Consider the following 15350-nt stretch of genomic DNA (forward strand, 5'->3'; position numbering starts at 1 on the left):
CATAAGCCATGACAAAATGTGTATAATTTAAGGACATTTGTTTTAAAACTGAAAATGTTCTCTCAGCCCCATGGCAAAATGTGTAGAATTGCAGGAAATTTACTTTGAAACTGCATTTTTTCTCTCAGACCCATGTCAAAATATGTAGACTTGCAGGAAACTAGCTTTAAAACATTAAAATGTTCTCTCTGTCCCATGGCAAAATGTGTTGAATTGCAACCCCCCCCCCCCCCCCCCGCACTTTGCTTTACATCAAAATAACTTCATGAAATGGATGAGTGGAGAGAAGATTCAATAGCTCCCACACTCTTTTTCTCACTCCCTCTTTCTCTCACTCTCTTTCTCTCTCTCCCCCCTCTCCTGCTTTCTTTCTCCCACTCTTACCCCTGTATCTCCTCCCTCCCTCTCTCTCTGTCATTCATTATCTCTCCCCCTGTCACTATCATTCCCCTTCTGATCATCCACACCTCTCTCCCCTTCAGGCCATGAGTTGTTGTCGGAGCTGCAGCAGCGGAGGTTTAACGGGGCAGAGGGAGGTGGTGTGGCCTGGTCCCCCATGGATGACGAGCTACTGGCCCAGCCACAGGTACAATGGAATAGAATAACTTTATATTTCCCAGAGGGAACTTCAGTTGTGTCAAGTCAGATAAGATGTAAAAATATATAGTAAACATATAACAGCAAAATTCACACATAACATACAAATACTATATACAATACATACAAAGACTATATGCAAGGTAAGTAAATGTTAAATTATTTCAGGTCATGAAACTGCTGGACTCACTCAGAGAACAATACACCAAGTACCAGGAGGTGTGTCGCCAACGCAGCAAACGATCCCAGCTGGAGGATATACAGACCAAGGTCATGCAGGTACTGCACACACACTGCCCTATATCACATCACACACACACATATGCACGCACAGAGATGCGAAAACACACACTATTCACACACTGCACACACACACTATGACATCGTCAACACCAACCCACTGACAAGCCTACACACACTGCCCTAATGGATCCAAAACACCAGCGTAGTGAAAGACTGAGGCCAGGATTCAAACAAACGGATATTTCAGACATCGCAGTGACCAGACTGAAGGAGAAGTATAGAGTAGGGCTGCTCTTTTTTCCATTGTCTTTTGCACTTTGTTTCAGAGAGGTTTAAAAGCTATACACACACACATGATTTTATGAGGATTAGTTCACCAGACATCCAGAGAAAGACCAATGGTTGTAATTCTCAGGAACTAGGGAATGTGATGCTTCAATGGAACTTAATTTTCAATTGAAGCCTTGCCTTCTTCAGTGTATTCAAAGCCAGACCCTTGTGATAAATTGTCTGACTGACCCTGTAACCGACTCATATTAAAGCCTTTTCGGTTAGGTCTTCTCGTTCCAAAGTCAGCGTTACATACCACTGAATGGAAAAGCTAACTTCCCAAAGACTGTTGACTTCGAGTCTCTGGCGGGGATACTCATCAGTCGACACACACACACACACACACACACACACACACACACACACACACCCTCAGCACACATGGCCTTCATCCCAGCACACATGGCCTTCATCCCAGCACACTTCTTCCTTGGCACTACCTAATTTCCTGTCTGTAACCATGAAGGGCAAACGCCTTTTCTCCCATTGGCCAATAGATCTAAAACAGTGGTTCTCAACCTTTTTTGGTCACTGAACCCACAATCACATATTTCTCTGACAGAAGTACCCTCTCATTTGCAACTGACCATTAGACCTATTTTCTTATGAGTCTTCTCAATGTAGGCTATCCCCTGTGGATAGGCCTGGTGCCTCAGGGATACAATTTTGAATGTTTTACAGTGCAAAGCGGAACAATTTTGAATGTTTTACAGTGCAAAGCAGATGATATTGGATGATAAAACTGTACCAATGAGGAAGTGAGCAGATGATGAGATGTGTTCCATGGAATGGACGGATTCTATTTTAGATTTGACAGATTCTAGATTCTAAGGGAATGAGCTGTCTGTTGCTATGGTGATGAAGATGTTGTTCAGTAGGCAGTAGTCTAGGAACATATAGAGAAGGAGCTGCCAGATTTGTCATAATAGCCCGGAAGTAAAACATTGAATACATGGAGAATGGTGGGACATTTTTTTAATTTAAATGTATTTTTGTAAGGGCTGTGGTCACCATTCAATTATTACATAAAATATATATATGTCACTGTAGTGGGGAGCTATTTTATATTTTTTTCACAGGTCCATTATCTTCCGATGTACGTCTTATAGCAACCAGTGGAGGCTCCTCAGAGGAAGGGAAGGACCATCCTCAGTGAATCATACAAATAAAAATAGTGAAACATTAAAAAATTCAGCCTTTTTAGATAAAACTATTCTAAATTTATTCACGTCACCAAATAATGTATTAAAATACACTGTTTTGCAATGAAGGTCTACAGTAGCCTCAGCAGCACTGTAGGGTAGCGCCATGGTGTAGCTGGAGGACAGATAGCTTCTGTACTCCTCTGGGTACATTGATTTCAATACACAACCTAGGAGGCTCATGGTTCTCAAGCCCCTTCCATAGACTTACACGATAATTATGACAGCTTTAGGAGGACTTCCTCCAGCCTAACAGAACTCTTGCAGCATGAACTGACACGATGTCCACCCAATCAAAGGATCAGAGAATGAATCTGGTACTAAAAGCATAAGCTAGAGCTAGCTAGCACTTTATAAATGTGGTTTGTAGTTGACTCAAAGAGAGAGAAAGACAATAGTTGAACAGTTTTTGAAAAAATGTGTCTTCCAAAATTAAGAAGAAGCAAGAGAGAGAGAGATATACTGTAGCTATATTTGGTTGTATTTATAAAAAAAATAACTTTCACTTAGCTAGCAAATGCAGCTAGGTAGTTTAGCCTACTCAAACACACGGCTCAAACAGAGAGAGATGCAATGTTAGCTAGCTGGCAATGGCTATCCAACACTGGAACTCTTCCAAGTCATGGTAAGCTTTTGGTTTTATTAATTTATTGCCCTCTGGGTGTAACTGCTAAACTGCATTCTGATTGAAAACTGTACTGCATGATTTTAGTGGGTTTACTAACGTGTTAATTCTAGTAGTTCTTGTTGACTATAACGTGACAACGGGCAAGAAAAAGTATGTGAACCCTTTGGAATTACCTGGATTTCATAAATTAGTCATAACATTTGATCTGATCTTCATCTCAGTCACAACAATAGACAAACACAGTGTGCTTAAACTAATAACACACAAATTATTGTATTTTTCTTGTTTATATAGAATAAATTTTTTAAACATTCACAGTGTAGGTTGGAAAAGTATTTGAACCCCAAGGCTAATGACTTTTCCAAAAGCTAACCTGGAGTCCAATCAATGAGACGAGATTGGAGATGTTGGTTAGAGCTGCCCTTTCCTATAAAAACCACTCATAACATTTGAGTTTGCTATTCACAAGAAGCATGTGAACCAAGCCTCGAACCAAAGAGATCTCAGAAGACCTAAGATTAAGAATTGTTGACTTGCATAAAGCTTTCCAGGGTTACAAAAGTATCTCTAAAAGCCTGGATGTTCATCGGTCCACGGTACAACAAATTATCTTTAAATGGAGAAAGTTCAGCACTTTTGCTACTCGCCTAGGAGTGGCCATCCTGAAAAGATGACTGCAAGAGCACATTGCAGAATGCTTAATGAGGTTAAGAAGAATCCTAGTGTCAGCTAAAGACATACAGAAATCTGTGGAACATACTAACATCTCTGACGAGTATACGATACATAAAACGCTAAACAAGAATGGTGTTCATGGGAGGACACCACAGAAGAAGCCACTGCTGTCTCCCAGTGTGGCTAGTTCCTGGGGTATTGTATGTTCCTAGGCAGCAGTAGGATTAGTTTGGCTTGGGGAGTTTGGCCTAGTTCTTATCTGCTGGGAGTAAAGATGCTGTGTAGTGAGTGGGGGAGTAGGTTGTAAGCTGTATTGCTCCAAGCTCTGTAGGAGACAGGCGGTAGAATTGCCTCACCAAGCTAAAAGCTGATGCAGAAGAAAATCGCTCTATCAAACTCAACACACTGAACCATTTCATCACCCCTCTTACACAGTACAGTGGATTCTAAACACCTCTTCTTGATCCTCTGTAAATGCTGCTTTAATATATTTGAACCAGATGTTGAATTAGATTGATCTTGTTATTCGATATTCCCTTATCAATATTTACTTTATAGGTAACTTGGCAAGCCCTTGTTCTGTGCTGACACATGGTACACTATTTGTCTCATAAGACTTTATAAATGTTCATACATGCTTTATAGTGATTATACCTTCTGGTTTTAAGTACCCCATTTTAACAGAAACAAACAAGTACCCCATTTAACCCACACTGATTTAAATGTGTTCCAACCAATAAGAGACCTCACAGATACCTGAAGGTATTTGATTGGTGGGCCTGAGGGGGAAGTGATAAAGCATTTGTTAATGATTGTGTCCAATCATCGACCTCACAGATGCCTGGAAGGTATTTGATTGGTTAGTCCTGGGGTGTGTGTCTGTGAGTCATGAAGCGTGTGCTAATGGGGTCTTTCTCTTCCTTGTTGCTATGCAGGTTGTGAATTGGCTGGAGGGGCCTGGCACAGAGCAGCTCCGAACACAGTGGGGGATCGGAGATTCCATCAGGGCCTCCCAGGCCCTGCAGCAGAAACATGAGGAGATAGAGAGCCAGCACAGCGTAAGGACAGAATAACACAACACATACTACAGACACAAAACTACAAACACAACTCAATACAACACGACACGACACAGCTTGCCAACAGCACAACTTTATTACATCACTCCTTTTTCAATGTTCATAATTACAGAGATGAGAAGAGGTGGGGAGATAGCTGCTAGTTCTGTGTGTGCCTCTCTTCTTGCTTTCTCTCTCTCTGCAGAAGAAGCACTTGTCTTTGGAGCATCTTGAAGATCCCAATAATTAGGTCACCGAATATGATTAGTTTGGATTGTTAGTGAGAGTCTGTTAGCTGCCAGGAGATGTACTGTATTGTAACTGCTTTTTATAGATCATTAATCTCTGGTCTGAGGAGCACAGACAAAGCACTACTAGACGAAAAATATGGGGGACAAACAAGTTAAGTAAATAAGGTTCAGTGTGTACATCTGGAAAAAGCTTGTTTGATTTCACTTACAAAACAGACAGTTTGAAGCACAAATTAGAGCTTGCCCTTAACTTTTCCTCCCTGGATGTAGTATTGTCCTGCTCTTAGTCGTGGACAGACAGGCCAGGCCAGGAAGTGACTGCAGCAGCTGCAGCTGTTGGGTGTAACTAATGTTTCCCCTGGCTGGGTTTACATAAAAGACCCTGGTGAATCATTGCTCTGGGCCAAAGTGTGCCCTGGTGACCGAAACAGAGAGTACCAGCCAGGGGAATGAAAGGCTAAAGCCAGAGTGAGGTCAAAGCTAAAGATTGATGGTTAGGCTAAGGCGGGGTGTTGTCTCCAAGAGCCTTCAGCAGGTGGCGCTATTGATCTGAAATGTATAAGTGTTCTCAAGGTAATGACTATACCACAAAAACACTTCACTACAGCGTTCAACTCAATTACTGTACAGTAGGTTTGAACAGCTTTGAGACAGAAACATCTTTAGTGTGTGGTTCTTCTTTGTATTGAGCTTCTCTATGATAAACTGGCGTGTATATCAGAAAGAGTTTTCCTGCTTTCTGGCCAAAGCCAGAGGACCACAATGGAAATAAGTTGCGAAACATTGTGTAACTTGTGTGGCTGAATTGTGTTTCTAATTTGTGAAATCCAACCCAAATGTATGTGTTATTGGGTGTGTATTTACAGGAGTGGTTTGCAGTGTACGTAGAGCTGAACCAGCAGATAGCAGCGTTGCTGAGTGCTGGAGACGAGGAGGACCTAGTGGAGTTAAAGGGTCTTCAGCAGCAGCTCAGTGATGTCTGTTACAGACAGGCCAGCCAACTGGAGTCCAGACAAAACGTACTGCAGTCAGCACACGAGTTCCACGGCACAGCACAGGACGTATGTATCATTGATTGATTGATTTGAATGGATCATTACAAAATACGTATAAAGCCAAGAACAAGAACTACAGTGACTCCTACTCTAAATCACAAAGTCAATCCCTAGGCCCTTGTGTATATCTTTGAGGATTTGATAGGTGTAAGCAATATGGCCACAATCAGAGGGCAAGATGGAGCTCCAACCACCCATATTGCTTACACTTATCCAGTCATCTGATCTACATACTGTAAGTGCCTAGGGTTGAAGGGATGGGGGTCATAATATACTGAAAAAAATACATTTTCAAAGATTTTACTGAGTTACAGTTCATATAAAGAAATCAGTCAATTGAAATAAATAAATTAGGCCTTAATCTATGGATTTCACATGACTAGGAATACAGATATGCATCTGTTGGTCACAGATACCTGGGAAAAAAAGGTAGGGGTGGATCAGAAAGCCAGTCAGTATCTGGTATGACCACCATTTGCCTCATGCGAGTTGATCAGGCTATTGATTGTGGCCTGTGGAATGTTGTCCCACTCCACTTCAATGGCAGTGTGAAGTTGCTAGATATTGATGGGAACTGGAACACGCTGTCATACATGTTGATCCAGAGCATACCCAAACATGCTCAATGGGTGACATGTCTGGTGAGTATGCAAGCCATGGAAGAACTGGGACATTTTCAGCTTTCAGGAATTGTGTACAGATCCTTGCGACATGGGGCTGTGCATTATCATGCTGAAACATGAGGTGATGGCAGTGGATGAATGGCACGACAATGGGCCTCAGGATCTCGTCATGGTATCTCTGCATTCAAATTGGCATTGATAAAATGCAATCGTGTTCGTTGTCCATGGCTTATGTTCGTTGTCCGTAGCTTAACCCACTATGAGGCACTCTGTTCACAATGTTGACATCAGCAAACCGCTCGCCCACACGGCGCCATCACCTGCCATCTGCCCAGTACAGTAGGAACTGGAATTCATCTGTGAAGAGCACACTTCTCCAGCGTGCCAGTGGCCATCGAGGGTGAGCATTTGCCCACTGAAGTCTGTTGCTATGCCGAACTGTATTCAGGTCAAAATTCCTCAGTTGTGCAAACCCACAGATTCATCAGCTGTCCAGGTGGCTGGTCTCAGACGATCCAGGTGAAGAAGCCAGATGTGGAGGTCCTGGGCTGGCAGTTACATAGTTACATGTGGTCTGCGGTTGTGAGGCTGGTTGGATGTACTGCCAAATTCTCAAAAATGACGTTGAAGGCGGCTAATAGTAAAGAAATGAACATTAAATTATCTGGCGACAGCTCTGGTGGCATTCCTATAGTCAGCATGCCAATTGCACACTCCCTCAATTTGAGACATCTTTGACATTGTGTTTTAGAGTGACCTTTTATTGCACATTTTAGAGTGGCCCTTTATTGTCCCCAACACAAGGTGCACCTGTGTAGTGATCATGCTGTTTAATCAGCTTCTTGATATGCCACACCTGTCAGATGGATGGATGGATTAGCTTGGCAAAGGAGAAATGCTCACTAACAGGGATGGAAACAAGTTTGTGCAAAGATATTGAAAGAAATAAGCTTTTTGTGCATATGGAACATTTCTGGTATGTTTTATTGCAGATCATGAAGCATGGGACCAACACTTTACATGTTGTGTTTGTATTTTTGTTCAGTGTAGTATAGACTACTAACTGTTTGGCCTAGAGCTCTTTGTTGGCTTTGTAATAACGCCCCAGTTTACCCTCCCAGCTGTCCCAACAACTGGATGGTCTACTGGGCATGCTCTGTGCCGATGTGGCACCTGCTGACGGGGCTGCCATCCAACAAACACTCAAACACCTCGAGGAGAAACTCAAGAGCGTCGGTAAGCACAATTAAATGTATTATTCACTGTTATTTTTTTGTTATATGATAGCAAGCCTTCAATAGATAACTGCAGAGTAGAATTAAAAAACTGATATTGAGAAAGGTATTTGTGCTGAAACATTGACAGTCTTAACTATATCCCCTCTTCTTGTATTGTTTTCTAATGGATAACTGCAAGAATAATATTTTACATTTGAAATAACTTTCAGTAGTGTTAGATGAGTAATTCATGAGTATTATTTGATGTGTATTTCTGCCCAGACGGAGCCCTGGTAGGCCTGAGGGAGAAAGGCCAGGTCCTGATGGATCAGATGTCCAACCAGACTTCCTGGTCCTATGGGAAAGACGTGCCCATCGATAACAAAGACAACGTTGATCACATCCAAGGTGTCATGGAGGACATGCAGCTCCGGAAACAAAGGTTTGCTCAGATTTATTTTCAGTCTTTTTTTGATGATGTAAGGCCGCAGGCCTCAAAATGATACTGGAGTTGTTTACAAAGGTTCCACGAGTCAAGCGATTTCTGGAATATCCTGGAATTTTGGCCGTTGTCACGGAACTTGTCATGGAAATGGCTTTTGTCATGTTTTAAAAGAGTTTTGGTCCTGTTTAGATGTGAGGACATGGTGGATGTCAGGAGACTGAAGATGCTTCAGATGGTCCAGCTGTTCAAGTGTGAGGAAGATGCATCACAAGTCAGTAGATAGGCTTCCTTCTGTTCATCCCTGTTTTTTTTTTATTTTTTTTTTTTACCTCTGTTGGTTCTGGACTGCAAACTTAAGTGTGTTGTTATTATTGACATGTTGTTGTTGACATGTTGTTATTGTTGTTGACAATACCTTGTAAACCCCAGCTCATGTCACTGTGTTAACTCTCAGGCGGTGGAGTGGCTGGGTGAGCTCCTTGATGCTCTTCTAAAGACCCACATCAGACTAGGGGACGACTCACAGGAAACCAAAGTGCTGCTGGAGAAACACAAGAAGTTTGTGGATGTTGCACAGGTATGTACTACAAGAGCAGAGTTCAGACAGCTTGAGGAAGACTGAGGGGTTCTCTCTCTCCCGCTCTTGTCACTCCCTCAATTGTTCTGTCTGCCCCCTCCTCTCTCTCTGTCTCTCTTCTCTCTCCATGTCTTTCAAAGGGAAATAGAGGGGGAAGGGGAGAGTTGGGTAAGTTGAGCCAAAGGGGTAAGTTGAGCCACCCTTGTGTCTAGAAAACCATACACAAAGTTAATAAATTGACAAATTATTTAGGAAGAGGTCATCATTTCATGGAGTCTGTCAAGGAATAAACCACATGGAAAAACAGGTAAGCAAGTTAGGTCCAAAAAACAGATTTTCACCAAGTCAAATTAACGCTTGTATCTAAACCAAAGTAGATCATTGTAAGATTGTTCCATACATCAGTTGGGGTCTCTATAAGATTCAGTATGCGGCCCTAAACCTAGCATGAAAGTGCAATGGTAGCTGTGTGGGTGGGCTAATATTGTAGAATAATAGTGAAGACATCACAACTATGAAATAACACATTTGGAATCGGGTAGTAACCAAAAAAGTGTTAAACAAATCCAAATATATTTTATATTTGAGATTCTTTAAAGTAGCCACCCTTTGCCTTGATGACAGCTTTGCACACTCTTGGAATTCTCTCAACCAGCTTCATGAGATAGTCACCTGGAATGCATTTCAATTAACAGGTGTGCCTTATTAATTTGTGGAATTTATTTCCTTCTTAATGTGTTTGAGCCAATCAGTTGTGTTGTGATAAGGTAGGGTTGGTATAAAGAAGATATTCCTATTTGGTAAAAGACCAAGTCCATATTATTGCAAGAACAGCTCAAATAAGCAAAGAGAAACGACAGTCCATCATTACTTTAAGACATGAATGTCAGTCAATCCGGAAAAGGTCAAGAACTTTGAAAGTTTCTTCAAGTGCAGTTCCAAAAACCCTCAAGCTCTCATGAGGACCACCACAGGAAAGGAAGACCGAGGGTTACCTCTGCTCTGGTATGATGAAACTGGCTCTCATGAGGACCACCACAGGAAAGGAAGACCGAGGGTTACCTCTGCTGTGGTATGATGAAACTGGCTCTCATGAGGACCACCACAGGAAAGGAAGACCGAGGGTTACCTCTGCTGTGGTATGATGAAACCGGCTCTCATGAGGACCACCACAGGAAAGGAAGACCGAGGGTTACCTCTGCTGTGGTATGATGAAACTGGCTCTCATGAGGACCACCACAGGAAAGGAAGACCGAGGGTTACCTCTGCTGTGGTATGATGAAACTGGCTCTCATGAGGACCACCACAGGAAAGGAAGACCGAGGGTTACCTCTGCTGTGGTATGATGAAACTGGCTCTCATGAGGACCACCACAGGAAAGGAAGACCGAGGGTTACCTCTGCTGTGGTATGATGAAACTGGCTCTCATGAGGACCACCACAGGAAAGGAAGACCGAGGGTTACCTCTGCTGTGGTATGATGAAACTGGCTCTCATGAGGACCACCACAGGAAAGGAAGACCGAGGGTTACCTCTGCTGTGGTATGATGAAACTGGCTCTCATGAGGACCACCACAGGAAAGGAAGACCGAGGGTTACCTCTGCTGCAGAGGATAGGTTCATTGGAGTTACCAGCCTCAAAAATTGCAGTCCAAATAAATGCTTCACAGAGTTCAAGTAACAGACACAACTCAACATCAACTGTTCAGAGGAGACTGCATGAATCAGGCCTTCATGGGTGAATTGCTGCAGAGACACCATTACTTAAGGACACCAATAAGAAGAAGAGAGTTGCTTGGGCCAAGAAACACGAGCAATGGACATTAGACTGGTGGAAATCTGTTATTTGGGCTTTGAGTCCAAATGTAAGATTTTTGGTTCCAACCGCCGTGCCTTTGTGAGACGCAGAGTAGGTGAACGGATGATCTCTGCATGTGTGGTTCCCACCGTAAAGTATGGAGGAGGAGGTGTGATGGTGTGGGGTTGCTTTGCTGGTGACACTGTCTGTGATTTATTTAGAATTCAAGGCACACTTAACTAGCATGGCTACCACAGCATTCTGCAGCGATACGCCATCCCATCTGGTTTCCGCTTAGTGGGACTATCATTAGTTTTTCAACAGGACAATGACCCAACACACCTCCAGGCTGTGTAAGGGCTATTTGACCAAGAAGGAGAGTGATGGAGTGCTGTGTCAGGTGACTTGGCCTGCACAATAACCCCACCTCAAACCAGTTGAGATGGTTTGGGATGAGTTGGACTGCAGAGTGAAAGAAAAGCTGGCAACAAGTGCTCAGAATATGTGGGAACTCCTTCAAGACTGTTGGAAAAGCATTCCAGGTTGAGAGAATGCCAAGAGTGCAAAACTGTCATCAAGGCAAAGGGTGGATACTTTGAAGGATCTGAAATCTAAAATAGATTTTGATTTGTTTAACACTTTTATGGATACTACATGATTCCATATGTGTTATTTCATAGTTTTGATGTCTTCACTATTTTTTCTACAATAAAGAAAATAGTAAAGTTTTGACTGGTACTGTATATAGATTTCTTTGTTAGAAGAGTACTATATTTCCCTTGACAGAGTGATGCTGAATGTAATAAATGGCTCAACTTACCCCACTGCCCCCTACTAGGTACTAGGTATTGTGTTAACCTGGCTCTCTCTTTCTGTGTCCAGAGCACCTATGACTACGGCCGTCAGCTGCTCCAGGCGACGGTGGTGTTGTGTCAGTCTCTACGGTGCTCCACGCGCTCCTCTGGTGACACCCTGCCACGCCTCAACCGGGTCTGGAAACAGTTTACTGTCACCACTGAGGAGAGGGTCCATCGGCTGGAGATGGCCTGCTGCTTTCACACCGCAGCTGAGAAGGTAGGAAAAGAATGACAGTTGTGAAAATGAAACCTTATATTATCAAGAAGATGTTAATATATTATTGAATTACCTTTGTGACAGCCAAATAATACACCTTCTTCTTAGCAAATATTGCAAAGGTTTTGTCTTCTTTGTGCTCTAGTCAGTGAACCCTGTTTGGAAGTGTTGAATTATTGGGATATGCATGTATGCCACTTAACAGATACTTATCTAAAGTGACTAACAGTTCAGTGAGTACATACTTTTTTGTTGATGGTCCTCTTCTGTTTCCATTCCCTCCTGTCTCCTCCATCCCAGGTGCTTGTCCAAGCCAGCCCAGACCAGGGTGATCTCCCAGTCGAGGTGGAGCAAGAGACCTACGAGGAGGTGGAGACTGTGGGGAAGGCTCTACTGGACAGACTCACTGTCCCTGTTATATTCCCAGACGGGTAAGAAACAATGGACATTTCACACTGAGACATGCCTGGCTTTACCAAGATGCAAGATCTAATGATGCATGCCATTTTGATCATAGACTGTCAATCCTTGCATCCATAGCCCAACCTATGACCCTGCTGAGTCCTTCTGCCCCTTTTGTCCCCCCTTCAGGAGCGAGCAGTACTTTGGCAGTCCTGGAGACATGGCGTCCTCTGCTGAACACATCCGGGACAAGATGAAGCTGGTGGAGGACAGGAAACTGACTCTGCACGAGGAAGATGAAGAGGATGAAGACATTGAGCAGCTACCGTATCAGCAGCTACAGTATGAGCAGATACATGACCAGGTCGAAGAGCTACACAATGATGAAGAACTACAAGACGACCAGGAACTACATGATGAAGAACTACAGGATGTAGACAATGAACTACAAGATGGGGAGGAACTAGAACTGGAGAACGAGACGGACACTTAGGAATGCTAATGGAGCTCTTATAACAGCTTGCCTGGTCCCAGATCAGTTTGTGCTGTCTTGCCAAATCCTATGGCCATTGGCGTGACAATAACCATAGCAGTTGACAAGAGAGCATAAACAGATCTGGGGCCAGGCTGCAGACCTATAACAGCAGCAACTAGCAGTCCACCAGACATTGAGGACAGGAAAGGACACCTCCGACCTTCGACGTTAAGACTACACAGCACCTGACCATCACGCACTCCAGATCTCTAGAATCCCGTTAATCTCCCGGTGTGACCGCATTCCTTCCATCTCGGTTGTACTCTGCCTCGTCCAGCCATATTAATTTACCAATAGCAGTTAAAGATAGAATATGGTCCTCTAGGATCCACTTACATTGCTTACAATACATGACATGGAGAAGAGAGGAGTGGAGGAGGGAAACAAAAGAAAGAAACTGAAAGCACTGACTGGAATGAAGTCTGAAATTGACTATTTTTCCTTAAAGCTTTACCTTGCCTGTCGCTTGTCCCTCTGAATTTGTGTTCACGCTGATCTTGGCCCAGGGGTTGTTTTAACCCAGGGTTAAGGTTAGGCCTGGGTTAAGAACACGTAGTGTGAAAAGCCCTTAAGACAGAGAACTCAAGCTTTTACATGGTTCTACTAAACCCTCTAGAGTGTACAGAAAGCAAAGCACCATCTGTCTCTCTCCTTGTATTTACCTTTGCGGTGCTTTAGAGTTTCTAGGCCTTTCTCTTTCTTGTCAAACTGCATTGTTTGACTATTTTATATTTTCCCTCTGTTGTTTTTTGTTCAATACTTTCAAGTGGTTTCTGGAAGAAGAAAAACAAGTGTAAAAAGCTGTGCCAATATGTACATCTATTCTCATTCTCAATGCCTTTGAATTTGGCACTAACTTCCCAGCCCACTGTTTCCGGTATAGACGGACTGTTGTATATTACGAGGATGGATGGGTGCAGTCAACCAGTCACTTGTGTGCATCAAGTTAAAATGTCTAATCAGACCTTTGTTATAAACCTAGTTTAGAGTGGTAGATCCAAGGCTTTTGTTTTTATTCATAAAATGTGATATGATATCTCTTCATAATTGTCATTCTAATGTATACATACAGTACATACGCCTTTTGCATCGTGAGGCATGCTATTGAAATATTGATTCTGTATTTATTTTGTTTTGTATATTGGTATTTTACATACCAGTCCAAGACATAATGCTTGTGGAGATTTTAGGTTTGCGAGGCTAATCATGTATTTCTTGAAAATCTGGGTCCTGCGAAATAAACAAGCAAACATTTTAAAGATTTCTTGGAGATAATGTAGTTATTTGTCTTTTGATTCATAAGCATAGTCTTACAAGACAATGTTGTCTCGTACACATACACAAGGTATGACTTCAGGCTTCAATTTAATTTGACACATCATGAAAAGCAGGATCGGACTACTTGGGGCCCTGGGGCATATTTACACATTTTTGCCATGAGGCTGAGAGAAAATGTTGCAGTTTTAAAGCTAATATCCTATTCAAAAAATAAATGCCATGATGCTGAGAGAATTTTGCAGTTCCTGCAATTATACACATTTTGACAAAATAAATCCAAATTGGTTGGGGGGCCCACCTACTGCCCTTTCGGTAATTTGGCCCTGATGAAAAGCATATTTTATAGAATAACTTAAATTTACCAGTTGTCATATTAAATAGGATATTTGAAGGTTTTCAATAAAGCTGCCCAGTTGTCAGATTAAATATGATATTTTAAGAGTTTAAATAAAGCAGCCACGCATTCACATATCTTCAAGGTGTGTACTCACAGATTAGACTGAGCTATGAAAAACATGTTACCTCAAGAACAGCTCCTCATGAATAAAGAGTATGGGCATCATAAAATAACCTTCCCTAATAATGGCATAAACCATTCACACATTTAACGGTAAATTCTCAACAGTCATTGGTAATTCACTTCAAATGAAATGCTATTCGACATTACACATTACAATGGTAAACAATTAACACGTTACTCAAAACAAAGACATCATTAACATTTGCATAAACTTTAGCATTTATATTTAAACATTGAATACACCCCTTAACCTGAAATGGCAATTTGGCGCGCAAACTCCTGAATTCATCAGCGTTCGCTTTCCTGGAAGTTCCTGGAGCCAGCAGTTCACACAACGGTTGAAGGGAAATACACACATCGTGAGTCATCTTCAAAACTATCATACCATCTTTAGTTTTCTAACCATTCCACTACAAACACAACTTTCAAGGTATCAAAACACTGGAGTTGTTCAGTATTGCTTTTTGTAAATGTCCCAGCAACACGACTTCATTCAGTAGCCTAGCATCCATATACTGTATTTCCAGATGATGTTCCTACCGCTAGAACGGGGGAGGCCCGTAAGCCTGCTTATCTTCAGAGCCTCGGGCAAAACTGCGAAAGATATGGTTGCTGTAATGTTGGGCCATTGAAAAGAAGCAATGTTGCTTATTTATTATAAATGCTTCTTCAGTATTTAAGGGTGTGTTTGAAGGTTGTATTTGTGGATCTAGGCCAGAGCTCCCTAACTGTCGGCCCGCATTTTCATTGTTGGACATAAAAGACCGTATAAACACCAAATCAGCTCCAAGTGATTTTAATTTTGGATGTCTGGTCCCAAGTATTCCCACTCAATACAGAGAC

At 42.3% G+C, this 15350-nt stretch overlaps 1 protein-coding gene across 2 annotated transcripts in view; it reads left to right on the top strand.

The window, feature by feature from the left end:
- LOC110501767 (SEC14 domain and spectrin repeat-containing protein 1) overlaps window positions 1–13979 on the top strand; it is a 57086-nt gene extending 43107 nt beyond the window's left edge. Inside the window, exons 10-20 of one of the 2 annotated variants that reach the window (XM_021579545.2) lie at window positions 483–586; window positions 766–876; window positions 4611–4733; window positions 5851–6045; window positions 7784–7898; window positions 8162–8321; window positions 8514–8595; window positions 8779–8901; window positions 11581–11772; window positions 12073–12203; window positions 12364–13979. In XM_021579545.2, the coding sequence (XP_021435220.2) occupies window positions 483–586; window positions 766–876; window positions 4611–4733; window positions 5851–6045; window positions 7784–7898; window positions 8162–8321; window positions 8514–8595; window positions 8779–8901; window positions 11581–11772; window positions 12073–12203; window positions 12364–12667 (1640 nt within the window). In that variant the 3' untranslated portion in view covers window positions 12668–13979. The remainder of the gene's footprint in view (window positions 1–482; window positions 587–765; window positions 877–4610; window positions 4734–5850; window positions 6046–7783; window positions 7899–8161; window positions 8322–8513; window positions 8596–8778; window positions 8902–11580; window positions 11773–12072; window positions 12204–12363) is intronic. The other variant, XM_021579547.2, reaches the window with a different exon arrangement.
- The last annotated feature ends 1371 nt before the right edge of the window (window positions 13980–15350 follow it).

This window comes from Oncorhynchus mykiss, chromosome 22 (assembly GCF_013265735.2).
Source record: "Oncorhynchus mykiss isolate Arlee chromosome 22, USDA_OmykA_1.1, whole genome shotgun sequence".
Taxonomy (NCBI): Eukaryota; Metazoa; Chordata; class Actinopteri; order Salmoniformes; family Salmonidae; genus Oncorhynchus; species Oncorhynchus mykiss.